The sequence below is a fragment of the Girardinichthys multiradiatus genome, chromosome 13, assembly GCF_021462225.1.
Source record: "Girardinichthys multiradiatus isolate DD_20200921_A chromosome 13, DD_fGirMul_XY1, whole genome shotgun sequence".
Lineage (NCBI taxonomy): Eukaryota > Metazoa > Chordata > Actinopteri > Cyprinodontiformes > Goodeidae > Girardinichthys > Girardinichthys multiradiatus.
In genome coordinates, this window is record NC_061806.1 from 35,176,519 (window position 1) to 35,198,729 (window position 22,211).

At 36.8% G+C, this 22,211-nt stretch overlaps 1 protein-coding gene and 1 long non-coding RNA gene across 2 annotated transcripts; both read left to right on the forward strand.

The window, feature by feature from the left end:
* The first annotated feature begins 1,950 nt into the window (after positions 1–1,950).
* LOC124879542 (saxitoxin and tetrodotoxin-binding protein 1-like) lies at positions 1,951–5,129 on the forward strand. Its single transcript, XM_047384165.1, has 6 exons — positions 1,951–2,111; positions 2,452–2,597; positions 2,786–2,868; positions 4,399–4,524; positions 4,661–4,780; positions 4,870–5,129. Exons 1-6 carry the CDS (start codon positions 1,992–1,994, stop codon positions 4,917–4,919), a joined length of 645 nt encoding a protein of 214 aa, XP_047240121.1. The 5' UTR covers positions 1,951–1,991; the 3' UTR covers positions 4,920–5,129.
* Positions 5,130–13,572: 8,443 nt separating this feature from the next.
* On the forward strand, positions 13,573–19,114 carry LOC124879559. Its single transcript, XR_007041050.1, has 3 exons — positions 13,573–13,701; positions 18,675–18,981; positions 19,056–19,114. It is a non-coding gene; the product is annotated as an uncharacterized LOC124879559 (long non-coding RNA).
* The last annotated feature ends 3,097 nt before the right edge of the window (positions 19,115–22,211 follow it).

Sequence of the window (22,211 nt, forward strand, 5' to 3'; positions counted from 1 at the left end):
GGTCCCTGTACGAGCGGAGCAGGAGTTTGGTCCGCATTGCCGGCACTAAGTCAGACCTGTTCCCAGTGCATGTTGGACTCCGGCAGGGCTGCCCTTTGTCGCCGGTCCTGTTCATAACTTTTATGGACAGGATTTCTAGACGCAGCCAAGGGCCGGAGGGGGTCTGGTTTGGGGAGCAGTGGATTTCGTCTCTTCTTTTTGCAGATGACGTGGTCCTGCTGGCCCCCTCTAGCCAAGACCTACAGCATGCGCTGTGGCGGTTCGCAGCCGAGTGTGAAGCGGCTGGGATGAGGATCAGCTCCTCCAAGTCCGAGGCCATGGTACTCGACCGGAAAAGGGTGGCTTGTCCTCTTCAGGTTGGAGGGGAGTTCCTGCCTCAAGTGGAGGAGTTTAAGTATCTCAGGGTCTTGTTCACGAGTGAGGGAAGAATGGAGCGGGAGATCGACAGACGGATCGGTGCAGCTGCCACAGTAATGGGGGCGCTGTGCCGGTCCGTTGTGGTGAAGAGAGAGCTGAGCCGAAAAGCAAAGCTCTCAATTTACTGGTCGGTGTACGTTCCTACCCTCACCTATGGCCATGAACTTTGGGTCATGACCGAAAGAACGAGATCACGGATACAAGCGGCTGAAATGAGCTTCCTCCGTAGGGTGGCCGGGCTCTCCCTTAGAGATAGGGTGAGGAGCTCGCCCATCCGGGAGGAGCTCGGAGTAGAGCCGCTTCTCCTCCACATCGAGAGGAGCCAGTTGAGGTGGCTCGGGCATCTATACCGGATGCCTCCTGGACGCCTTCCTCGGGAGGTGTTCCAGGCACAACCCACCGGGAGGAGGCCCAGGGGACGGCCCAGGACACGCTGGAGAGACTATGTCTCTCGGCTGGCCTGGGAACGCCTTGGGCTCCCCCTGGAGGAGCTGGAGGAGGTGTCTGGAGAGAGGGACGTCTGGGCGTCTCTGCTGAGTCTGCTGCCCCCGCGACCCGGTCCTGGATAAGCGGAAGACTACGAACGAACGAACGAAGTGGTCCACCTGTTATTATATTCTCATACTCCTCAATCGATGCTTCTTTATCAAAAGAGTTAGGCACACAACCAGTGGAGTACAGTGCCTTGCTAAAGTATTCATAACTCTTGTACTTTTTTGCATCTTTGCACATTATAAACTGCAACATGTTTATTGGAGTTTTATATAATAAACCAACAGAGATTATGCATTATTGTTTTATCTTTTTACAAAAGAAAAACTGAAAAGTGTGGCCTGCATTTGAATTGACGTCAACTAAGTAGTAAACAAAGTCAATCTGGGTATTGTTCAATGTCAGTATAAATCTAGCCATTCTGTGAAGGCCAGAGAGGTTTGTTAGAGAACGTTCGTGAACAAACAGTATCGTGTTCCTGGAACAAAAAGAAACGCCTTCCACCCACTAAAACCTGGCTTGGTCCATGGTTAAAAATAGGCCTTAAGGTTATAGCTGGTTTATGCAAGATTTAAAGACTGTTTTGTCTCCAGTTGTAGACTTTTTCTGCATTCTGGTAGTTCTTCACTTCACTCTTAGACAGATGTAGGGGTGAAATGTTCAACACGGAGCTCTCTCCAGCCTTCCATTTGCCTGTTTCTCCATGAATGTTCTTTTAATTTGATTAAACATTTGATATAAGGCATTATTAGGGAATGTTCCAAATTTGTGAAAGAAACTAAATCCAAAGCCAGAGCTTCTGAAGTTTGATTTTGGTTCTCTTCTGGTTGGTCAACAGCAAACTGCTGGCCTCATGTTATATAATGATGTTAAGTGTATTTCTGAGTGTCCTTGGTTCAAAAACATTTCCATAACACAGAGAAGAATAAACAGGTTGACTCAAAGGGTAAATCTGAGATAAGCCACTGAATAAACACATATTATCTTTGGACTGCCCCCCAGGTTTAGCAGAGGCCCAGGATCATTATAAATCGACAAGGAGTTCACAGTGATTGTGTGTCTTTGTTGGGTCTCGGAGCACGATGAGTGTTGCAAAAGTATCACTGTTGCTGCTGCTGGCAGCAATCGGCTCCAGTGCAGCACCGTCTGCGGAAGAGTGCCAGGGTCTAGCCAAAAGGTTGCCCAGTAAAGATCTGCACAAGGTGAGTTTGGTTCTGGTCAGTGTGGTACCTTAGATCACTAGAATGAGACCAAATTGTTCAAATGTTTTCATTATGTCTGATTTAGTACTGCATCCACAAAGTTGTTACTGATCCAAAGTTTAAACAGCAACCTTTCACCAACCCTTCTGGATCAGAAGCTGATTAGTTACACATTGTACTGATTACATGACCTCCAGCTTTTACAGTGATTTACTCCATAAGCCATGTTATTTTGTTTTTATGATGGAGCAATTCTTAGTTTGCTTTAAGTTTATTTTTCAATCTATTGTGTGGTTAACTGTTGATCAAACATTCCCCCATATGGATTCTGTGTTTGCAGATTTATGGTGAATGGGTTCTGGTCTGGTCTGTCTCTGACCATGACAAAGGCCATGGCTTACTGGCAAACTTGAGCAGCTCCCACGTTGAGTTTCAACTCCTCTCTGACAACAAAACTATCGAGTACACTGAGAAGAACGCATTCTCGTAAGTTCTAACATTAGATAAAACCTAAACAATGGGCCAGACAGCAAATTTGCAATAAAAAACATAGAAAGAAATTGCCCTGCATAGATTCAAGAAGCCTTTTTTGAGAGCTCAGCATAATGTTGATGTTTTCCGACTGAGTTGTGTTTAACCTCATCTCCTGCACCATTTACTTTATTAACAACTAGCAATTTCTGCACTGCCTACTTCATCAACTTGACGATCCCCTCTGATGAGGCTGAACACCACACATTAAAATGTCATTCTATCAGTAAGTTGTACACAAATGTAAAGTCAAAACAGTTGGTAATGTATTTATTGGTAATGTTTTAGTAATTCAACCCCCATAATGAAAATGTATCAGTCATAAGATAAAAGAAGCACCATGTATCATCTGTATATTAATGACTGCACAGAGTCATTACGTTAGATTAGATTCAACTTTATTGTTGTTGCACATGTTGCAAGTACAAGGCATTGCATCCAATCAGACGCACTTAAGCAGTGATAATATTTTTTAGGCAAATATTTACCAAGCTGTTTACCAAGCATGAAATTAGAATGATTAGTTTGGGTACTGACTCAATGCAGGCTGATTTGAAGAAGATCGGTACCACATCATGGACCAAGGACTGGTTGAATAAGTCCGTCAGAACCCCTGCCAGCTCCCCAGCACGTGCTCTGAGCGCACATTCGGGATTGCAGCTTTTCGAGTGTTGATTATGCTCAGCACAAATATCAAATTTGAACTGTATGACCTCTGTTTTTTTTCCATAAGAACCTATTCTGCAGCATTTTGGATAAAATGTCAGATTTTGAGAAAAGAATTTTGGGCATTCATATAATATAAAATAATAGAGAATATATACGCAAGACACAAAAATACAGATAAAAAGTAGATTTTGTTGCATCAATATGCAAAATGATTTCCCTTATTTTGATATTGAAATGTACATATAAATATAGCTTAATATCATCAGCATAACAAGTTATCTTGAGTTTCTAATTGTATCACTTAATGGAAGAATAAATATTGAAAAATGATCCAAGCACTAAACTCTGTGGTACTCCATAACTTGAATGGTATTTGAGGATAATGTATCATGCACTTGTTATCTATGTCCATAAGAATTGTATAAGTGATTTTCACCAGTACTGTTTCTATGCTATGATGAACTCTAAAAACTGACAGGAACTCTTCATACAGTACATTGCAGTTTAAAGTAAAAGGTTTATTTACACACCCAGTCACAAAATACATATAGAGCATAATGGAAGTACCTATCAAAGGAGATTGGATTTAAAAGAAAGGTTAATGGTTTTGATAAAACTGTTATTTGCTCAGAAAGTTCACCAATGACACTATCCATGTAAATATATGTAAACATAATTATTTAAACTTTATTAATTTAAGTAGGACATTGATCATTTATCAACCCATCGGCAATTTGCCTTAATGTAGATATGTAGAGAATTAGCACAAGAGAATATTTCATCCTTAGTCCTATGAAAGGTACTAACACAAAACAAACATAAAATGTATCAAGCATGAAATATTTAAAACAGTTTTACATTAAAAATTTAACACAAAACAAACAGATCTCCTTCAACCACGGTTTTAGCTGTTTATAGAAAGAGCATTTGTACTCATTTTCTCACTAAAAGATCCATCATGCTTTGTGATATTTTGTACTTTGAATTAAAAACCATGTGTGTTATTATGTTTGGAGTGCAACAATATGTTTGTGCCATTGCTTGCATTAGTCTGGTGTGAGCCGTATGTGTGTTTTTTGTGTATTAGGAGTAGAGAAGGATGGAGTTGTTCAGGAGTACAATGACACTGGTGAGGTTGACTTCTATGAGAGCTGCTCCGACTGTCTCCTGATGACCTACAAAACTCCAGCATACAAATTCCTGCTTAGCTACAGTAATACACTCACTATTTATATTACTATAAATCATTAAAGTAATGATTTAGCTCTATATTTTGAGTGATTGAAATGTGTATCAAGCCCATTTGAAGTTTTGTTGAAGTGTGTGATCCTGTTTTGTTCATGAATCAGAGAAGGAGGGCTCACATCGGGATGTAGAGCAGCATAAAGTCGCCCATGATGACCATAAGAAACTGGCAGAATGTCTTGGATTCCCTCACGAAAAACCGTACATCTACGACGGAGTCGCAGGTCAGTTACTGTAAACAATAACACCAAGAGGCCGCCAGCATGACCTGTTCATTTCAATATTTCAATGCACCTTTTATTTCCTTCTACAGATTTCTGTCACAAGAAATCTGCTCCAGAAGCAAATCCTGAACAATCTTAAATGGAATGAAGAGGAAGGGTCAATGTCCATCATGAAAAAGACACCTAAGAACAAATAAAATATAATTCTGACCCTACTTAGCACAGCATCTTATTGTTTTACCCTTGTTACCTCAATCCAGTCACAAACAGGGGCTATGGGGAACAATTGTGAGACTTTTGAAAAATGTATAAATATTTAGTCCTAATAAACAAATATTTTGAAAAACAATAAAGTAGTGGCTTCTTTTTTGCGGTTATGGACATTTACATGCCTTTGGTTGCACCTTTCTTCTACTGGTCATTTTATTTAAAACTGTATCACTGACTATTTAAATTTGGGAGTTTTGAAAAGTACTAAAATAAAATAATTCAAATCAAATCAAAACCACAAAAGAAATTGATAGAAAACAGGAGGTTCATAGCTAAATGGCTGCTATAGAAGGAAATAGAAATACAGTTTGACTGGTACCAGCCTCATTTTGAAAACGCAAATAATAATAAAAATATTAACAAGGCATATTTGGACTCTGCATTGATGAGTCTTGTCCCATATACAGTGTCTTGCCTAAGGCTACAGAGGTACGTTGCGGGGCTGCAGATATCAGTGGGCTAAAACTGCCCCAACTCAACTACAAATAAACAATTTATTTATTGCTTCTTTCATAGCTTTCAAAACAAAATGATACACCAGTGTACAAACAAAACAACAACTTGTCCTGTGATTTTTAATTGTGTTAAATGTTTTATATGTATGGTGTGGATTTCCAACTTGACATAGCCTGTGGAAACAAATGTCCCTTTATGTGACAATAAAGGTATCTATCTATCTATCTATCTATCTATCTATCTATCTATCTATCTATCTATCTATCTATCTATCTATCTATCTATCTATCTATCTATCTATCTATCTATCTATCTATCTATCTATCTATCTATCTATCTATCTATCTATCTATCTATCTATCTATCTATCTATCTATCTATCTATCTATCTATCTATCTATCTATCTATCTATCTATCTATCTATCTATCTATCTATCTATCTATCTATCTATCTATCTATCTATCTATCTATCTATCTATCTATCTATCTATAAGTCTTATTCATTATTAACAGACCGAGTGTCCAGCAGTTAGTCTGCTGAATTCAGAGAGTCCAGTTAAGATGTGTGTTTTCCATCTCAGAGCAATGAGAGTAGCAAAGGGTGCTGATGCTGGTGGCAGCAATCGTCTTGATTACAGCGCCCTCTGGTGAGTGTAAGACTGAAATTAATTCATTATTTTTCTTAATTTCTTACTTCATTTGTCATTGCAAGATTTACACATTTCAGACTTCCACGTGTCTGTTCCTCCCAGAATGTTTTTAATTATTAAACTGACATATCTGTAAAGCATCATAAGGGGAGTCCAACATCAGAGCTCTTGAACATTAACCAGCAAAGCAAACCTAAAGACTTCATGTTAGATTATTTTACCTGATGACATACACTCCTTCCTTTGAATAAGAAAGACAGGTATAAACATGGTAAATCACAAACTGCATCTGAGATAAATAACTCACTGAACACAAATTATCTTTGTACTGACCCCAGCAGAGGCTCAGTCATCAGCTTCAAGGAAGCACCATCTGCAAATGAATGTCAGGCTTTGACCACAAGGCTGTCGAGGAATGATCTGCACTAATTACATTTAGGTCTAGTCAGTGTGTTATCTCAAATTATCATCAACACCCAAAGTTTATTATATATTTTCAGTATGTCTGATTTGGAGTTAAATCTAGAAGGTTATGTAAAAATCCAACATATACCAAACACTTTTTTACTGCTTTTACTTATTTACTGTATCTGTAACTTCAAGGTTTTTCATTCCTTGTTTGCAATTTATTGCTCAATTTCTTAATCTCTTGCTTAATCATGCACAGGTTTTATTTTATCTATCCACCATGACGCTTTGCATGAATTATGTTCACAAATTCCCGACCAGCATTTTGATATGTGAACAAAGGATTTCTCACAGGGAAAAATACAAATAAAAACATGCGGAAACCTCTACTTTGACACCTTCAATGGGATATTAAAATCATAGATGCATCTTAGTGTTTGCATCTTTAAACTCCAGGGTTAATTGTGGAGTACTACAGGGTTCAGTACTTGGGCCAATTCTCTTTACTATATATATGCTTCCAATAGGTCAAATTATTAGGCAGCATGGGACAAATTTTCACTGTTACGCTGATGATACTCAGCTTTACTTATCCACAAATCCTGATGAGCCCAACCAGTTAGATAGACTACAAGCATGTCTGGAAGATATAAAAACTTGGATGACGTTAAATTTTTTGCTTCTAAATTCAGACAAGACAGAAGTTGTCGTCTTTGGACCGGAGTCTTTAAAAAAGAAACTGCTTAGTCAATCACTTAACCTGGATGGCATTAAATTGACCTCTGATAATAAAGTACAAAACCTTGGTGTTATTTTTGACCAGGACATGTCATTTAAATCCCATATTAAACAGGTTTCTAGGATTTCCTTCTTTCACCTCCGGAACATTGCCAAAATTAGAAATATCCTATCTAGGAGTGACGCTGAAAAACTAGTCCATGCATTTGTTACTTCAAGGCTGGACTATTGTAATTCGTTACTATCAGGATGTCCACAAAATGCAGTTAAAAGCCGTCAGCTGATTCAAAATGCTGCAGCAAGAGTTCTGATGAAAATTAAAAAGAGAGATCATATTTCCCCTATTTTAGCTTCCCTTCATTGGCTCCCTGTTAAATCCAGATTAGAATTTAAAATTCTCCTCCTCACATATAAAGCCCTTAATGATCTAGCTCCATCATACATCAGAGATCTGATTGGTCCATATGTTCCTAACAGAGCACTTCGTTCTCAGACTGCAGGTTTACTGGTGGTTCCTAGAGTCTCTAGAAGTAGAATGGGAGGCAGATCCTTTAGTTATCAGGCTCCTCTCCTGTGGAACCAGCTCCCGGCTTTAGTCCGTGAGGCAGACACCCTGTCTACTTTTAAGGCTAGGCTTAAAACTTTCCTTTTTGATAAAGCTTATAGTTAGAGTGGCTTAGTTTATCGGGGAGGGAGCTTTCCTCCCTCCCTGTTGGTTGGAGTAAGGGGGAGTCAGGTTTAGCCTAAACCGGCTCAGTTATGGTTGAGGTGCAAACACACCCTCCATTTCTGCTACCTGTATGACCCCTTCTCTTTTCCAATGGTTATAATCAGTCTGACAGAGGGAGGTATCCCAATCATTGTGGTTTTTAGTATAACAATGACCATCAGTGGGACCCTTTGTGGGGTTCCTTGAGACGACATTGTTGTAAATAAGTGCCGTTTAAGTAAATAATCTGAACTGAAACTATCTGTGTAGTTATGCTGCTATAGGCTTAGGCTGCTGGAGGACATAACGACCACTTTCACCCTCTTCGCTACATTCTCACACTACTCTCCAATTTTGCATTATTTGCTGTTATTTCAGCTTTTAACTTTGTTCTCTCTTTTCTCTTCCTAGAAGCTACACCTGGCCTGACTCTGTGTCTACCTGTGACACCTTTCTGGAGAGGGGAATCATCCGAGCTTCTGCTGGCAACAACTTAATGCTCACCCTCTACCAATGATCCACATAGCCCTGTCTTTTAGTGTTTAACCCTTTCTCTCTCCTAGACATGGAAATTGACTGAGCTTTTACTGTGACTAACTCTATGTGCTTCATTCAGACTCTAACCTTGAAAACTGGCTCAGAGTTTATCTGTTCTTTCTTTCTAGGTGAAACAACTAAAGGAGCTACATCCATTAACATTTACTTTTCCTTCCCATAGAAAGTACTTCTGGATCAGTGCTTCTGTGTTCTCTTTGTGTCTCTGCTCTGTTCTCTCAAACACTGAGCCTGCTTCTGCTGGAGGTTTCTTCCTGTTAAAAGGGAGTTTTTCCTCTCCACTATCGCTACATGCATGCTCAGTATGAGGGATTGCTGCAAAGTCAACGCCAGTGACTGTCCACTGTCTCTACATGCTCATCCGGGAGGAGGGAATGCTGCAAGTCACTGACTGGATGCAATCTGCTGGGTTTCCTTAGATAGAAAAACTTTTTATCCAATTTGAATAAAAAGCTAACTCTGACTGCACTGTTCAATTGTCAGGATTAATTTGAATGTATGTACCTGACTGTTGTGAAGTGCCTTGAGACAACATGTGTTGTGAATAGGCGCTATATAAATAAACTGAATTGAATTGATTGGAAAGATGACATAAAAACATTCTCTCTATTTACATGTACCAAAATATTTAGCTGTTTCATTAGCAGATGTTGAGCTCCATCAAAGCCTAAACATCAGACGTCACTAGATTTGAGTCCTGATGTCATGCTTGAGAGATATCCTCCTGACCATGAGGGAAACTTTTTATCCCTTTACGGCAAACAAATTCTAAAAAACAAGTTTTAATTTTGATATTCATATGTCCTCTACCGTGGCATACATGAATGAACCATAAAGGTAAAGAGAAAATTGCAAAGCAAAATCTACAGTTGTAGTCCAATTAGATCCATTAATTATGGGCATAAATATAATAACTTTGAGTTCCAAATGATTAATTTCAATTAAAATTTTTTATTTATTAGTAATGTTCTCAAATTCAATCAGGATCAGAATTATTCATTTTGGCTACGTCATGTACTCACTGTCTTTTATCTCCATAAAACCAAGGCCTGTAGACTGGTTAGTGATGATGACTGACTGCAGCTGGTAGTTTCTCCTCCCTGGCCTGACGATGAATTATTTGATAGCTCACATTGCTAAAGTCTGGAAAAAGATCCAATCTGTCCTCCTCGGCCAACATGAAATTGGGTAGGCTGCTCAGGAGCAACCAAGACTCAAACCTGCCGTTAAGTGCTGTAACACAATTCTCACTGTCCACAGTGAAGCTAGTTTGACATCACCATGCACAAGAAACATGCACCTGCTATAAAATCAACACCTTCAAGCTCATTTGAAGGTTGCAGCTGCAAACATGCCAACTACCAAAGGTTTTATCGTTAGAATAAACAAATATTGAGCTGTTCGGTCATGATAATGAGAAGAATGTTTAAGGGAACCACAGTGAGGTTAAGAATGCTGTACCAACTGTCAAGCATGGTGTTGGTAGCATCATGCTAAAGTCCAGCCAGAATTATGCTCCAAGCTTGTTCAAGGCAACAAAATTAACATTTTACCCAATATTAGCAGGGCGCATTTACTGTATAAATTTAAGTATGTATGCACATTTTTTTTTTTATTGCATTGATCAAAGAAAACTATTTCAAAATTAGTGTAAATTTAGATTGAAGTTTACTTAAACTGATTTGCCACTATGTCTGACAGTAAACCCATTCATTCTTGTAATAACAAAGACAGAACAAAAATGGGGGGAAAGGTAATAATGTCCACAATTTAGAGTAATCGCAAATCATTTACTTGAAAAAACAGCACTGCTGTTCAGTAATATTTGCTATCCTACCAGAAGTTGCACCCAGAATAAACTCCAGTGCAACACCACCAAGAATGAGATGGATATTTGATGATACTTCCTGTTTCAAACATTTCCCAGAGAAGCATTGATTTCAACTTGTTTGCTGCTTCCTGCAGATTAACAGTGAATGGGTTCTGGTCTGGTCCATCTCTGAGCATGATGCTGGCCATGGCGTGTTGTCAAACATCTCCAGCTCCAGCTTCTTTTCAGGGATAATCTCAACCCCTGCACCATCTTTTCCGACAAAATGACAGTGACTGCTGATGATCCTGAAGACCAAAAAATAAAAAAGTGATTCAGTCAGTAAGTCACATGCAAATATACACCAAATAAAGGGATGCAAGTTACAGCAAATATTATAAATATTGAATACTGTAGTTTGAATACTGTGGTTTAAATACTGTAGTTTGAAACATCTATCATGATGTTTCAAACTAGAGATATTAATCACAAAAATAAACAACAAACAAATAAAACCAGGTGTAACAACCCTTTTGTAGGAAAAGCTTTTTTTCATTTAAAGAAATAAGTGAACTATCAGACCTCATCTATGCATTAAAAAACAAGGTCATGCCTGGTCAAAAAAGACATTGGCAGTGTAAAAATTATACATCTAATATTTTGTATTACCACTTAGTAAAGTGATTATTTTACAACTGAGAAGAAGGATTTTACATGCTGTTGAAGCCAGAGAATAAAGTTAAGATTAGATAACTGTGATCTCTCATTCTGACTCTCAGCAGGACTCTAACTGCAGGAGTGGAGAAGGCTGTAGATCTTCAGGAGTACGACACAGACGAAGCAGAGTTTTATGAGAGATGCTCCAACTGTCTCTTGACCTAAAAAACTTCAGCTACAGAAACACAGATCCTCACCCACTGGATTCACAATCAGACTTAAACAGTTTATGTGGTAAAAGTCAACTTATATGAGGAAGAAGACATTTAGGAATACCTAAAAGCACAAAACAAATAACATGTTTACATTTTTCCTGTTTTTTGGATGTTGTTTAATTAGGTATAATTTAATAACCTAAATCTGGTTTTCTAAACACAACTGTTACCAACTCCCAGTTTTAAATTTGAGGCAAATTTAACCTTTTCAGGCAAAAATGCCTTATTTTCAGACTGAACTGATTTTGCTGACTGAGAGAGATGGATAGCTAGAATGGTAAACTTGCAAGTGTTAAAGGTTTGAAAGGTGGATGAGTTAAAGTAACTGAGGTCAACCCAAGAAGAGCGTGCAGCCAGAAAGAGTGGAAAGGATGAAAAGGGTTTGTGTCAAGAATATTTCATATGGAGCTAAAGTGGAGGACGATGCACAGAGGGTTGGTGTGCGAGAGAAAGATGTTGGAGACATCCTCTATAGCAACCCTGGCTTTATTGCTTTAAATTTTAGTTAGCTAAACAGCTTGTGAGCTAAGTACGCTGAAAGACCAACATTGGTACTTTAGCATTGCTTTGGAAAAATATCTAGCCTAGCATTCCTCTTTTATTTTCACATTATAGATTTTTTTCATAAAAAATACCTTCTGAAGCAAAACCTGAGAATGTTGAGACAAAAAAATGTATACCAAAAAAAACACTGAAAAAAATGTCTGCAAAGAATTAATGAAAATAGCGAAAGTTAATTCTTTAATGTTTTATTTTATGTTTCTTGTGGTTTTTAAAGATTTGAGCTCAGATTATTTTCCTTTTTTGAAATGATTTCCTCTTTAGTTTTAAGAGGATTTAATCATATTTATCTTTTTCTGAAAGTTTATAAATCATTGAACTCACTTAAAACATTAAAAACACTCATGGACTCAGAACGACTGCAGAGACGGGTCTCCTTTTCACAGACGACACACAGCTATACATTACAATGTCATCAGGTGACTATGAACCTATTCAAGCACTTGGTAAATACTTAGAAGAAATTAATGTATAGATGTGCCAAAACGTTTTTCAACTGAATCAAAACAAAACTGAAGTAATAATATTTGGACTAAAGAAAGAACGTTTAAAAGTTAGCACACAGCTTCAGTTAATACATCTAGAAACCACCAGTCAGGCTCGAAACCTGGGTGTAGTGATGGACTCAGACCTGAACCTTCAGAGGCACATAAAGGTAGTAACAAGGTCGGCCTTCTATCACCTAAAGAACATCTCCAGGATTAAAGGACTAATGTCACAGCAGGACGTTGAAAAAATAATTTATGCGTTCATCTTTAGTAGAATTGATTACTGCAACGGTGTTTTCACAGGTCTGCATAAAAAGTGGATCAGACAGCTGCAGTTGATCCAAAACGCTGCTGCCCGCGTCCTCACTAGAACTAAGAAAGTGGAGCACATCAGCCCGGTTCTAAAGTTCACTGGCTCCCCGTATCCCAAAGAACAGACTTCAAAATAATGGAGAAGCAGCTTTTAGTTCTTGTACTCCACTAATCTGGAATAAAGTCCCAGAATACTAAAAGCGCTGAAACCTTAAATTGCTTTAAATTAAGATTAAAAACGTTTTTGTTTAGATCGGCCTTGTCAGGATCTGTGCTTTGTGTGTCTGTTGGTGCTTTTACTGTGCTCAGCCCCTAGATGGCGTGGAATCTGGAGGAGGTGACAGGTGTTCGCTATTCCCCTGATTATTCTGCAGAGGACTATTTAAGGAGGAAGCTGCCAGCAACTCACTGCCAGAAATTATAATTAGATTTTTCAAAAGCACTAAATTAATAAATAAAATTTGATTGTTGTAATAGTAAATAAGATTTAAAACCATGAAGAACCACACTCCATACCAGTCGGTGGCGGTAATGCACATCTTCAAGTTATTTGCCAACTGCCAAAAAACAACACAGAAGAAGAAGAACTCACTGCCAGGTGGTTGTCGGTGGTGAGACTACGTCGAAGAAGAACGGTTTTGGTGCGGCGCGGGAAAAACAAAAATAGAAATATATCGGATTCGGATAAAGGTGGATTTGGGCATAAACTGGTATGTGAATGGTTCGGTTGGAAATGGAGACAGGAAATGAGGAAGACATGGATTTTGAAGGGTGGACGCCAGCTGGGAGAGGAAGAGGGAAAGGACGTGGAAGAAATAAAATAGATGAAGGAAAGGGAATTGGTGATATCCAAGGTAGCAAGCGAGAATTGGAAGGAAGCAGTTCAGAAGAAGAAAGGATAGTTAGGAGGAAAGTTATGAGGGAGGAATTAAAAATAATATTGAAACTTAAGAACGAGGAAGAACAGGATAACATCAGCCCCATTGTGGTGTCAAGAGAGATAAAAAAGAAAATTGGAGATGTTGAAATGGTAAAGATTTTGAGAGATGGAAACTTATTGGTAGTTTGTATAAAAATGAAGAACAAAAGAACAAGGCTTTAAAGGTGGATAATATCTGCAAGAAAACGGTGTTGGAGAAAAAAATCATGGGAGAAAATAAAAACATTAGAGGGGTGATTTATGGGATCCCTCTAGATGAAGATCTTGATAAAATTAAGAGAAGTATTATTGGTGCAAAAGTGAATAACTTGAAGAGATTGTCAAAAACAATAAATGGAGAAAAAGTAGGAAGTATGTCAATCTTCATTGAATTTGATGAAAAAGAGTTGCCACAAAACATCAAAATAGGTTATCTTAGCTTTCAGGTTAGACCTTAGATCCCTCCACCACTTCATTGTTTCAAATGTCAAAGGTCACATAGCTGCAGTTTGTAAAGGGAAGCAGAGATGTCCTAAATGTGGTGAAGATAACAAGTTTGAAGAATGTAAAGAAGAAGTACAAGAAAAATGTTGTAACTGTGGAGGGCAACATAGAGTTACGTATGGAGGATGTGAAGTAAGGAAGAAGGCAAAAGAAATCATACAGATTAAAATGACTAAAAACATAGGCTATGCAGAAGCAGTTAAAAATGTGAAGGAACAGAAAACAAGAAAGATTGAACAAATAGCGAATCAAATTCCACAGCAAAGCAAAGTACAGTCAGAAGAAAATGTTACAATATCAGTAGAAAAACTAATATTATTCGTAGCATATGTTATCAACTGTACTGACCAAGCCAAGCATAAAACTGAGAAGATTAAAATAATAGTGAGAGGAGCTGAAAAGTTTTTGGGGTTTAAGGAGGGATCGTGGGAGAACATAAATAAAAAGTTGGAGGTAGATGGGAGACAAGGAACATCTGGTGAAAGTACATGTTAATATTACAATGGAATGCAAGAAGTTTAATCGCTAACGGACAAGAATTTAAAGGTTATATTGATAGTCTTGAAGAACAACCAGAAATTATTTGTGTTCAGGAAACATGGTTAAAAACAACATTGGATTTTGTGATAAAAGGATATGATGGTGTAAGAAGAGATCGACAGGAGAGAAGTGGAGGAGGATGTGGAATATTTATTAAGCAAGGGATACAATATCAGGTATTAGGGAAAGGGAAAGAACTTGAATATATAGTAATTGAGATATGGGAACAAGAAGGTAAATTTAAAATAATAAATTTTTATAATCCATGTAAAACATTGTCAATTGAAATAATGGAGGTGTTAAATGAATATTTGGAAGGGAAAGTAATTTGGTGTGGAGATTTTAATGCAAATAGTACATTGTGGGGTAATTGTAATGATAAAAATGGACAAGTTATAGAAGAATTAATGGAAATAAAAAATCTAGTATGTATTAATGATGGGAGGGGAACAAGAATCAATGTAAGAACAGGGATGGAATCAGTTATTGATTTAACAATGGTTTCAAATGGTTTAGCTGGTAGTTGTGAGTGGGGCATTGATAAAAAATCAACAATAGGTAGTGATCATTATCCCATTACAATAAGGGTAGGATTAACTTTAAATAATAGGAATATAGATGTCAATAAAAAACTAAATTTTAATAAGGCAGACTGGACTAAATTTAGATACTTGAGTCAAATAAACTTAGAGAAAGTAGATATGAGAATGGATATAAATGATGTAAATTTAAAAATTTGTAAGGTAATCATGGAAGCAGCAGATAATTCTATAAAGAAAGTAGGGTGTAAAAGTAATAAGAAAATGGTACCATGGTGGACAAATGAATGTAAAGAAGCAATAAAGTTGAGAAAAAAAGCATTTAAGGTACTAAAAGGAAATCCAATTTATAAGAATTTAATTGATTATAAAAGAAAGCAAGCAATAGTAAGGAGAACTATTAAAAAGGTAAAAAGAGAATATTGGAGAAATTTCTGTAGCACAATAGGGAAAGAAACAAAAATAGAAAAAATTTGGAAAATAATTAAAAGAATGAATGGCATAAAGAGAGAGTTTGAATATCCTATATTAAAAATAAATAATATAAACATAGTAAAAGATGAAGATAAAGTTGAAATATTGGCAAGAATATTTAGTAAAATTAACAGTTCAAATAATATTAGTGAAGAGGGAAGAAAAGGAAGAGAAAATACAAAACTTACATATAAAGATGTATTACAGAGTGTTGAAGAAACAAATAATTTGTTAAATGTTGAATTTACAAAAGCTGAATTAAATTATGCACTTAGGAAGACAAAAAATACAGCACCAGGTAAAGATCAAATTTGGTACAGAATGATAAGGCAACTTGGTGGAAAATCAAAAGATATAATATTACAATTATATAATAAAATATGGGAGGAGGGAAAATTACCACTGAGCCGGAAGGAATCAATTATAGTACCAATAGCTAAACCAGGAAAAGATAAATCAAATCCAGGAAATTATAGACCAATAGCCTTAACATCAAATCTATGTAAAATAATGGAAAAAATGATTAATAGTAGACTAGTATATTATTTAAATGGAAGGATTATTAATTAAATTACAAATACTGGGCATTAAAGGGAAAATATTTAAATGGATCAAAGACTTTTTAACAAATAGGAAAATACAAGTTAGAATTGGGGAAGTGATCTCAGGAAAATATATAGTAGAAAATGGAACTCCACAGGGGAGTATTATAAGTCCGTTATTGTTTTCAATTATGATAAATGGTGTATTTAAAGATATTGGAAAAGTAATGGGATGTTCACTTTTTGCAGATGATGGAGCTGTTTGGAAAAGAGGAAAAAATGTAGATTTAATTGTAAAGAAATTACAAGAGGTTATTATTGAAATAGAGAAATGGGCGTTACAATGGGGATTTAAGTTTTCAGTTGAAAAAACCAAAGTAATGATATTTAATCAGAACAAAATAAACAAGGAAATAAAATTTAAATTATATAACCAAGAATTAGAGCAAGTAAAGTATATAAAATTTTTAGGATTATGGTTTGATGAAAAACTAAAATGGAATATACATATTCAAAAAGTTGATAAATGTAAGAACATTTTAAATATTATGAGATGCTTGGCTGGCAGTGACTGGGGAGCAGATAGTCCAACGACATTCCTGTTAGGTTAATTGGTCACTCTAAATTGCCCTTAGGTGTATGAATGTGTGTGTGCATGGTTGTTTGTGTGTTGCCCTGCGATGGACTGGCGACCTGTCCAGGGTGTACCCTGCCTCTCGCCCATAGACTGCTGGAGATAGGCACCAGCTCCCCCGTGACCCACTATGGAATAAGCGGTAGAAAATGACTGACTGATAAGATCTAACATAGACTTTGGTTGTATAGTTTACGGTTCATCAGCTAAAACACATCTGGTTAAATTAGATATTATCCAACATCAGGCATTAAGATTATGTACTGGAGCATTTAAAACTACACCAACAGCAGCAATAGAAATAGAAATGGGAGAAATGCCATTAGAGTTAAGAAAAATAAAACTAGAAATAAATTATTGGTTAAATTTTCAAGGTAATAACTTGGATCATCCAATTTGGGAAATTTTAAATCCATGTTGGGAAAAAGAAAAGAAAGAAATGAAGAGTTTTGGATGGACAATTGAAAATAAAGTAAAATAATTTAAAATGATTGATTTAGAAATTAGTCAAACATCACTAATATCAATTATACCACCATGGATTCTACCAGAAGCAACAGTAGATATGTCAATAATGGAAAAGAAGCAAGATAAATCTTCCATAGTAGATAGTTATTCAGTACAGATACATTTAAATAATTATTATAGATATATTCAAATATATACAAATGCATCAAAAATAAATGGAAAAGTAGGAATAGCTTTTGTAGTACCAGAATTCAATCTAAAAATAGGAAAATGAATTACAGACGGCTTATCAGTATACACAGGAGAAATATTGGCTATATTATTAGCTTTACAATGGGTAGAAGACATAAAACCATTAAAAACAGTCATTTGCTCAGATTCAAGCTCTGCATTATTAAGTTTAAAATATAATCAATCAGATAGTAGGATGGACATTTTATTAGAAATATTTCATACATTATACAAAATACAAAAAATGGGCTCGATAGTTATATCTGTGTGGGTTCCAGCACATATAGGAGTAGAAGGAAACGAGAGGGCAGATAAAATAGCAAAGAGGATAATTCAAAATCCTATTAGTTTTATAGTTAAAACAAGTAAATATGAGGGAAAGAGTATTGTTCAAGGAAAGCTGATGGAAAAATGGCAAAAAAGGTGGGATGAAGGAAAAACAGGAAGATGGTTTTATAAAATTCAGAAGATAGTAGGAGAAAGAAGAAATGGAAGACGAAATAGAAAGGAGGAAAGAGTGATAACAAGGTTGAGATTTGGGCATACAGGACTTAATTATACACTTTTTAAAATTCAAAAGCATGATACTGGTAAATGTGATTACTGTGGAAAATATGAAACAATAGAACATGTTATATTAGAATGTCATAAATATGAAAGAGAAAGAAGATATATGAGAAGAGAGTTTGAAGGTATTAAGGAAAAGGTTAATTTATTAGATATTTTGAGGAAGAATTTAGGGAGTAAACATATACAAATAGTGATTCGTTTTTTAAAGAAAACAAAATTATTTCATAGAATTTGATTATAGTAGATAAAATTGTGAAAGTATGGAGGATATAGAAGGGTAGAATACAATGTAATGTGTAAGTATGTCTATTTGTATATATACATATAGGTAAGATATATTTATTTATTTAATTTGTAGAATTAAATATATATATATAAATAGATAGACCGACACGAACCACACTCCATACCAGTAAGTGGCGGTAATGCTACTAAAAGTTTGTTGCCAACCGCCAATAAAACCAACAAGAAGAAGAAGAACTCACTGCCAGAGTGTTGCCCTTAGTGGTACTACTCAGCCACGTTACCGTTGCCTTTGACCTTGCCTTGTACACCAAGTAACTTTGTCTTTATATCCTGCAGGTTTCCTGAACCTGATTTTGCCTTGCATTGAATCGTGCCTGGATAAACTGTCTTCTGGAAGGAAGCTATCCAGTTCCATGAACAAAGACTCAAGTCTCTCATGACTTTGTTGGATCACGCCAGCTGGCGGCCTCCTGATTCCTGCGTATCTCGGACCTCCATCTGCGAACCCTGTCCACCCTCCTTCCATCGCACCTCTTGGATTACAAACTCTCCTGGCTTACCATATCCACCAACTTCAGTCTCGCCGGCAAACAACCACTTGGTTTCTCCACTCACCCTCTGGCGGATCCCTCCACCATTCTTTGTAAGACAGATTTATTATTTTCATGAGTTCAGCCCCAGAGTTATCCTTGCTTACCTTCTTGTTTATTTCTACAGTTTGCATCCTGGTTCCAGTTCCCTGCATTATTCACCCAGTTGTAAATAAACACTTTACCAAACAATACCGTCTCCTGAATTGCTTTCTGCATGTGGGTCAAATCCTTTAAACTCAATATGACAGGCCTTTGACTGTGCTATCTAAATGCGTGGGTTCTCACCGGGTATTCCAGCTTCCTCCCACAGTCCAAAGACATGCCTGTTAGGTTAATTGGTCACTCTAAATTGCCCTTAGGTGTATGAATATGAGTGTGCATGGTTGTTTGTGTGTTGCCCTGCGATGGACTGGCGACTTGTCCAGGGTGTACCCCGCCTCTTGCCCGTAGACTGCTGGAGACAGGCACCAGCTCCCCTGTGACCCACTATGGAAGAAGAGGTAGAAAATGACTGACTGATCTTTTTAATTCATTTTTTTTATTCTCTTTAATTATTTAATTACCTTTATGCCACTGTAATATACTTTTCCTATTATGTCTCTTTTTTTTTTCATGTACAGTACTTTGAATAGCCTTTCTGCTGAAATGTGCTATATAAATAAATTTGCTTTGCCTTGCCTTATGGTTGGTTTTGCAGAATCCGTAGGATCACAATCATAACATTATCCAATTTTACATGCTGCCACCAAGAGGGCCTGAGTAGGAAAGAAGAAACTGATGGAAACTAATCCCCTAATAGCTGTTTGGGTGCAGGCAGTAGATCTGCTTCTGCTTCATCTCTGTTACCAGACACAAAACAAAACTCCTGTTTTGTGTCTACTCATGCTATGTTTACTCAAGAGAGCTCCAGTGATCACAGATCAAGCATATCTGCGACTGATCAATATTTGTAGAACACACTGCCAGCTCATCAGTTTACTAAGTTTATTTTTAAATAGATTAAACAGCCAAAATCCTTAACATTTATTAGGAAAAACTTTTTGAGCTTCTTTCTGTCCAGGATTTATAGAGCATATCAGCCTGGCTGGAATTTTTCTAAAGAAAACTCAGTGATTAGTTTTTGAATTTATATAGTTTTTTTTTTTTTACTTGAAGATAAAAAATTATCTTCACATTCCTAAGGATCACTTAGGAATGTGTGTAGATGGCAGGTGGCAACTCACACTGACCCTGTTCTGGTTCTGCTGGAGGTTTCTTCCTGTTAAAAGGGAGTTTTTCCTCTCCACTGTCGCTATCCCTCATACTGAGCATGAGGGATAGCTGCAAAGTCAATGCCAGCGACTGTCCACTGTCGCTACATGCTCATCCAGAAGGAGTAAATGTTGCAAGTCACTGACTCAATGCAATCTGCTGGGTTTCCTTAGATAGAAAACTTTTTTACCAATTTAAATAAACTGAATCTGACTGCACTGTTTGACAATTAGGATTCATTTGAATGTATGAACCTGATTTGAAATCTGTATGATTCGACTAAACTGACTTTGTAAAGTTCTTTGAGACGACATCTGTTGTGAATTTAAAAAGTACTCCACAGTTTGCCTATTTCAAATCAGAAGAGCCTGGTTTGAAATTCAATATGCACACAAATATCTTTGTGTATTTTGGAGTATAGTAAATTGCTAAGAATTTTTTTTATCAGACATGCATGTGTTTTTTTTTTTTTTTTAAAGCAGATTTGTTGTAAAATGGTGTATTTTCTGAAAAAAAAAAAAGTATCCTTGGAACCTCCATAAAACAGAGGGAGTCAAACCACCTGACTTTCAGATTAAAGAGTAGTATGTGTGACCGAAAGTCTGGAAGGAAGGCCATTATTGAAGGATTTGCAGACACATCTGTAACAGAAAATCAGCTCTGTGAGAATGATTACAGTTAAAAGAGGAAAGTAAAGGACAGGATAATGAGTCTTCGCTCCTTGGTATGATGGTAAATTAAGTCTCTCTTTTATTTTTTAACATTTTGTAAACTGAAGAAAGTGGCAAAGTTTAACTATGAAAGGCTGCTCAATCAGTGCGAGGATATTTTGTAAAATTGTAAACTAAAACGGGACAAAAAACTATGATATACCCAGAATGTAAAGTAACGTGAAATAAGAAGCTACTATAGAAAAAGGGCAGCTTACACTATTTTACTATTAACTTGTCAGTTCAAACCTTTACAGCATAGCAACAATAATGTTAATAGTGTCTTAATTTCAAGTCATTATGAAGGAGAACTGTTATAAATTACTATAAAAACCCTGAAAATGTTCCTGTACTTTAGAAGCACTTTATACCAAGCAAAGGGAGGACATCAAAAAGATATAACATTAATTACAGTTACCACACAACAGCCAAATGAAGAGATGTGAAAGTTGTTATTCAGCTTTTTGTATTGAAACGTTAGAGTAGTTTTAAGTTCAAGTCTGATAAATCCAATGAAACACTCCCTGAAGATACAATTCTGACTTGGAAAGTCACAGGTCCCCAGTCAATTCCCAGTTCAGATCAAATATGGCTGCCACATATATGCAACATTTTTCTTTCCTATTAAATCAATTACATAGGTGGTCCTGTACAGTCTATTTTCCTTTTGTGCGTAAATATATAGAATAAAGAAATATGTTGTAATTTTCCTCTATTTCTAATAGCAGCTTCACAACAATTACCAAATCCAACATATCAGAATAAATTGTGCCTTCCCTTTTCCCAGAAGTCAAGGTTAAGATTCAATTCATTTCAATTCAAAAATATTTTATTGATCCCAAAGGGAAATTAAATGTTGTTGTAGCTCATATTATGCAGGTTTCTTCAATAAGCCATTGTAGATGCTGATTGTTGTGGGCAGGAAGGATCTCCTGTAGCAATACAGGCCTCTGACTGAAGACAATCTGTTGTTGTAGGACAGTCTCATGAAGAGGATGCTGAGTTTTCCATAATGTTCTTCATTTTATGAAGAATCCCTCTTTCCACAATGATCTCCAGAGGTTCCAGAGGAGTCCCCAGAACAGAGCCAGCCTTCTATTATCAGCTTGTTGAGTTTTTTTAAGTCCCTGGTTCTGATGCTGCTTCACCAGCAGATGATGGCAGAAGAGAACACACTCTCCACAAGACATACAGAAGACATGCAGCATCTTGCTGCAAAGACCGAAGGACCTAAACTTTCTCAAGAAGTACAGTCTGCTCTGTCCCTTCTTGTAGATGGTTTTACAGTTTTGCGTCTCCACTAATGTGCCTATCTCCAG

Bases quoted from the DNA above. Each gene is read 5' to 3' on its own strand.
- LOC124879542 (XM_047384165.1), top strand. From the start codon at position 1,992: ATGAGTGTTGCAAAAGTATCACTGTTGCTGCTGCTGGCAGCAATCGGC. The intron at 2,112-2,451 runs GTGAGTTTGGTT...CTGTGTTTGCAG, and splicing joins CCAGTAAAGATCTGCACAAG to ATTTATGGTGAATGGGTTCT. The intron at 2,598-2,785 runs GTAAGTTCTAAC...ATTAACAACTAG, and splicing joins ACTGAGAAGAACGCATTCTC to CAATTTCTGCACTGCCTACT.